The 5,525-nt window shown below is 47.7% G+C and overlaps 1 protein-coding gene across 2 annotated transcripts in view; it reads left to right on the top strand.

Moving 5' to 3' along the window:
* SAPCD2 (suppressor APC domain containing 2) overlaps nt 1-1,226 on the top strand; it is a 7,472-nt gene extending 6,246 nt beyond the window's left edge. The window contains exon 7 of one of the 2 annotated variants that reach the window (XR_002123894.1): nt 324-383. Coding sequence is in view for 1 of the 2 variants with exons in the window: in XM_019641475.1 (XP_019497020.1) it covers nt 324-881 (558 nt within the window). In the remaining variant the exon portion in view is untranslated. Of the gene's footprint in view, nt 1-323 lie in introns of both variants that reach the window. The other variant, XM_019641475.1, reaches the window with a different exon arrangement.
* Nucleotides 1,227-5,525: the final 4,299 nt, after the last annotated feature.

The raw sequence follows: 5,525 nt of genomic DNA, 5'->3' as shown, positions 1-5,525 counted from the left end.
GGGGGCAGGGGGCACAGCGAGTGTCCCAGACCAGCTTCAAATCATCCCACCATGCAAGCTGCCCTGCTTGGATGACAGGGGTGGGTTCTTCTGGAAGGGGGGCAGGTCCTGAAGTGCAGGCTGCAGCCCCAACCAGGTGGACTTGCTGTGCAGCAGTTAGACCAGTGCCAGGCAAAGAGGGATCCTGGTCATCAGGTTGGGGCCTGTGCACCAGGGCATCCCCAAGTCGGCAACCTGCCCCTCCCCCCTCTCATCCCATACCCAACCCCCCAAACCAACCCAGGCTCTGAGCCCACCCTCACTAGGGGTCCCTCTGCTCCCAGGTTCTCCAAATGCAGCCTGTGACATTTCCAGAACTGAAAAGTGCATCGTCCTCTGCTCCTAATCCTTCCATGAACCCATCACTCAGGGCAGACCGAGACCCCAAACATTGCGGGGCTGCCGCGCAGTCGGCCTCCCACCTCGGCTTTGCAGCGCTGTTCTGCCTGGAACCCCCACCCCTACTTCACCTGGCTCGCTCCTGCCCAGCCCTCCAGATGGATCGCCTGAAGGGGCCGAAAATGCCAGAGCACAGCCTCTGGGCAGGCGTGCGGCCACGCTTGTGGGCTCTGCGATCCCCCCACACCCCCAGAACGTGGAAGGCAGGAGTCAGGCAGGTCTGTCCCCATCTGCCTCGTAAGACCTTCCACATGACACTCACCCTCAGGTGCAGGGACAACCCAGTTACCAAAGGCAGCTCAGGGATAGCGGCCTCCCTTGGCCCTGGTGTTCCATGCAGGGTGACAAACGGCTGCCTGGGTGGCCCTACAGGCCTCAAGGGCCGGATTTCAAGTGTCCCCAGGTTGGCAGGGCCAGGTGACTGGAAGAAACAAACACCTTGAGCGGAGCTCAGCCTTGCACCCTGACGTCTGTGAGGCCGGGTAAATCAGGTCTGTCCAGTGCTCTGACCAGCACCCTGGCCTCTGCACTAGCTGCCAGCAGTGCACACGCACCCAGAATGTGTGTTTGTGGGGGTCCTCCTTTTGGGAACCACTGCTCCCAAGGAATGCAATTTAAGGCCTCAGGGTTTGGTATAGATCACGTTTCAAGGAAAATGGGCATCTCCGGGTGAACAAATTTTCACAAACCACAGGGAAAGAATCCACAAGAGCTAGTGGACTAGACATTTCAGATATGGAATTATCAGAGAATATAGACTTATATGTCTAAGGAAATAAAAGGTCCTTGAAAACATGAACAAGAAATAGTCTTTGTGTTTTTTAATGCTATAAAAAAATACATAATCTTTTATTCTATAAAGGTAACCAATAAAGTATAAAAACTTCTAGAAATAAAGATATATAACAATTGAAATTAAAACCTCAAGTGGACCAAACTTAAGAAATTTTTGGCACAGCTGCAGAGACAGAGAACTGCGAGATGGAGGTGGGAAACAGCGAGGTGAGTTGGGCAGGGAGGACTGTTCACCTAGTTGGATTTTTTCAAAGGGCGCAGGGAAGGGGGGGATGATATGTGAAGATAAAGGCTTACATTTTCCCAGCGCTGTCTAAAACATCAATTCTCGGATCCAGGAGTCCCAACAAATCCCAGCCAGGACGGATTAAAAGAAATGCACCTTTTTTCTTAGAAGATCATGAAAGGAGCCAGAGACGGAAAATGGTTGCCTGCAAAAGAACTGCCCCACACCAGAGCACCCAGGGGAACTGCCATCAACCCAGAGGCCGTTCCCAGAAAAACAGCCTTTCAAGAATGAGGGAAAAATAAAAACATTTTCAAACAAAATCTGCGAGTTTACCAGCAACGCAACTTCACTATAAGGAATTCCAGAGGAAAGGCTGCAGAGAGAAGGGAAAGTTCAAGGAGTCATAAATGAAGGAACTTGAAGCTCAGTGACTTAAAGCATGCAAAATGAAGGAACTTGAAGCTCAGTGACTTAAAGCAACCATGACTGTCTTGCAGTTTCTGTGGGTTTCTCACACCCGCAAAATGAAGGAACTTGAAGCTCAGTGACTTAAAGCAACCATGACTGTCTTGCAGTTTCTGTGGGTTTCGGAGCCACAGGGCATCTCGGGAGGCTGCATGTGGGTCTCTGAAGGCTGCTTGGAGCTGCGGCCCACTTCCATGATGGCGCACTCACCTGGCTGTTCGCAAAGCGTCTGGGTTTCTTGTCCCCACAGGGCTGCCTGAGTGTCCTTACAGCGTGGTGGCTGGCTCCCTGAAGCAAATGATCCAAGAGAAAGGCAGGAGGAAGCCATGTGCCTGTTGTCAGGCCCCAGTGTCAGGTGTCACTGAGTGAGTCACATGGTCGCTGCTGCCTTACTCTATTCATTAGGAGCCAGTCCCTTCTCAAGGGGTGTAGGGGGAATTACGTTGTATCTTTTCAAGGGAAGAGAAGCAAATAATCTGTAGACCAGCTGAATGATCTATTTAAAACCAGCCCAAATAGATCATTAAATGTGTAGGGAATTCTAAGCAGACATGGCCAGCAAATAATTTAATAACAATGCTAATTTATGTGTGGAGCACTGGGATAGTAATGCCACGTAAGCAGGCAATTCTAAGGTTCTTTATTGTTCACAAGGATGGGAAAGATGTTAGCTTTATCAAGTATGTACATTAAAGGAACTAGGAGATCCAGGCAAAATAATAGCTCATTGTGTATGGTCCAAAGAAGGGAGGGGCAGGGGGCAGGGAGCAGGGATGAGAAAAGGAAGAAGTTCCACCTGAGGAAGAAAAGAGAAAAAACCCAGGAAACACAGAATAAGATGGTAGAAATACACCAGTAATCACAAGTATGTGAATGGATTAAACTAGTTAAAGACAAAATCGTCAGACTGGATTTTTAGAAATTCCGATCCAAAGCTGTTATAAGAGACACACCTAAAATATAATGATAAAAAACAAACAAGGGCCGGCCAACTGGCCCGGTTGGTTAAGAATTGGCTTGGGAGCGCGAGCTCTGAGCAGCAGGGCTGCCAGTTCGGATCTCACATTGGGCCAGTGACACTGCACCCTCTACAGCTAAGATGGTGAACAACAGCTCGGCCTGGAGCTGGGCTGCCGTGAGTCCCCCTAGGCTGCAGTGGGGCTGCAGTGGGCTGCCGTAAAGCTACCGTGAGTGGCCGGCAGCCAGCATGAGCAGCTGACAGACGGCAGCAGGTGAGAACAGCCGTGAGCGGCCGTGAGCAGCCATCCAGTGGCTGGCGACGAACTGCCTCACCCTGGAAGAATGATAATACCAACATGGGCCAGTGAAGCGACATCCTCCACAACTAGACTGAAGAACAAAAGGACAGCAACGTGTCTGTTCCCCTTCCCTGATTCCCCAACGCTGTTCCCCTCCCCCAGTTCCCCAATTTAAAAATCTTAAAAAAAATTAAAAAAAAAACACAAAAAATTTCAAGGGCTGGCTGAGTGGCACAGTTGGTTAAGAGCTCGCTCAAGGGTTTGAGCTCTGAACAACAGTGGTTCAATTCCCGGCCCGAGCTGAGCAACCATTGAGCTGCCAACAGGTAGTAGGATGGCTCAGCTAAAAAAACAAACAAACAAAAAAACTTCAGTGGTTGTATCAATATAAAACAAAATAGATTTTGAGACAAGAGATATTACTAATGGGAAAAGAGTAACTACCTAATAATAAAAAGCTCAACTTACCAGGAAACTGTAACAACCCTTAACTTGTAATCACCCAATAACATAGCCTCAAAATATATGTCACAAAACATATGCAGACATTTCACTGAAGGGGGTATAAAGATGGCAGATAAGCACATGAAAAGATGTCCAAAGCATTAGCCATTAGAAAAATGCAAATTAAAACTACAGTAAGATATGGCTATACCCCAATCAGACTGGCTACAATAAAAAATAGTGATAATACCATATGCTGGTGAGGATGTGGAGAAATGACCACTCATACATTATTGGTGGGAATGTCAGATGATACAGCCATTCTGGAAAAGAGTTCGATAGCTCCTTTTAAAACTGAAATTGACTTAGCATATGTGATGGTTAATTCTGTGTGTCCCTTGGCCGCTATGGTGCCCATTTGATTAAAACACCTGTGTAAATGTTGCTGTGAAGGTGTTTTTTGGATGTGATTAACATTTACATCAGTAGACTTTGAGTAAAGTAGATTAACCTCCATACCATGGGTGGGCCTCATCCAATCAGTTGATGGCCTTAAGGGAAAAGACTAAGGTCCCCCAAAGAGGAAGGAACTCTGCCTGCAGATTGCCTTTGGACTCAAGGCTGTGACACAAGCTGAGTCACGAACCTGTCAATCTCTCTGCAGACTTCAGACTCACCACTTCCCACAGTTGCATGGGTCAATTGCTTAAGAGGCATCTCCTCCTCACTTCCCCCTCTCTCTGTTTTTCTAAATTTGTATCAGTTCTCTTTCTGGAACCCCTGCCTGAACACATCACAACCTAGCAATTACATTCGTGGTCATTTACCTGGAGAAATGAAGACTCACACAGGAACATGGACACGAATGTCATAGCGACTTTATAGGAAATAGCCCCAAACTTGAAACCACCAGTGTCCTTCTGTGGGTCATTGGATGAGCAGACTGTGGTCCATCCCATACCATGGAGTAAGACTCAGCAACCACGTGGGTGAACCTCCAGAAAGTTATGCCGGGTATGAGGGCCGGTCTCAGAAGGGTACGTTATGCGTGATTCATGTACGCAACACCTGTGAACTAGCATCACTACAGGGATGAGAGTGGTGTGGGTGTGGCTACAAGGAGGCTGTGCGAGGGGTCTCAAGATGGTTCAGGTGAGTTTCTTAGTTGCAGTGGTAAAGCAAGGCCACACGTGTGGAAAATCTCAGAGAGCTGCACACACTCATGCACACACACGAGTGCACGTAGAACTGGTGAAGTGTCAGTAAGCTCTCTGCACTGCATCAGTGTCAGTGTCTTCCTTTGCTGCTGCACTACTGCTGAGTAAGTTCTCAGCGTGGGGGCGCTGGGGAAACAGTGAAAGCACGTCTGTGTACCTTTCTTTGCAGCCTCCCTTGAATCTTTAATTATTCCAAAGTGAAAAGATGAGATAAAACACAAATACTTTAAAAAAACAAATTATATGTATGTATATATCAAGACTTGTCAGAATATAAAGAAAAATTGAGAGACCCGCCATCACAGTGGGAAATTTTGACGTGTCTTTTAATAAGTGATAGGCTGTGGTAGACCTGAGCATTATCACTAATGGTCAGCTAACACACTCACCCAATGGAGGACAAACCCTTCCCCAGCACGGATGGCACATGCGTGACTACTTGTGACCACGCTAGGCCAGGAAGCCAGTCCCACAAACGTCAGCAGATAACTTTCATCCACAGCACGATCCAACCACGATGCAATTTAGAAATCAACGTCAAAAAGAGAAGTGGAGATGTAATAGATAAGCATGATATCAGGGGGTGGAAGGGCAATAGATGGGGGGAGGGGGGTTGTTACTTTGTGAGGGTGAAAAGGGTAACTATTGCATTGTTCTGTACACCTGAAACTAACAATA

This window comes from Hipposideros armiger, unplaced genomic scaffold, assembly GCF_001890085.2.
Source record: "Hipposideros armiger isolate ML-2016 unplaced genomic scaffold, ASM189008v1 scaffold_3, whole genome shotgun sequence".
NCBI classification, from domain to species: Eukaryota; Metazoa; Chordata; class Mammalia; order Chiroptera; family Hipposideridae; genus Hipposideros; species Hipposideros armiger.
The sequence above is the reverse complement of the archived record's forward strand: the minus strand, read 5'-3'. Positions and strand labels throughout refer to the sequence as shown.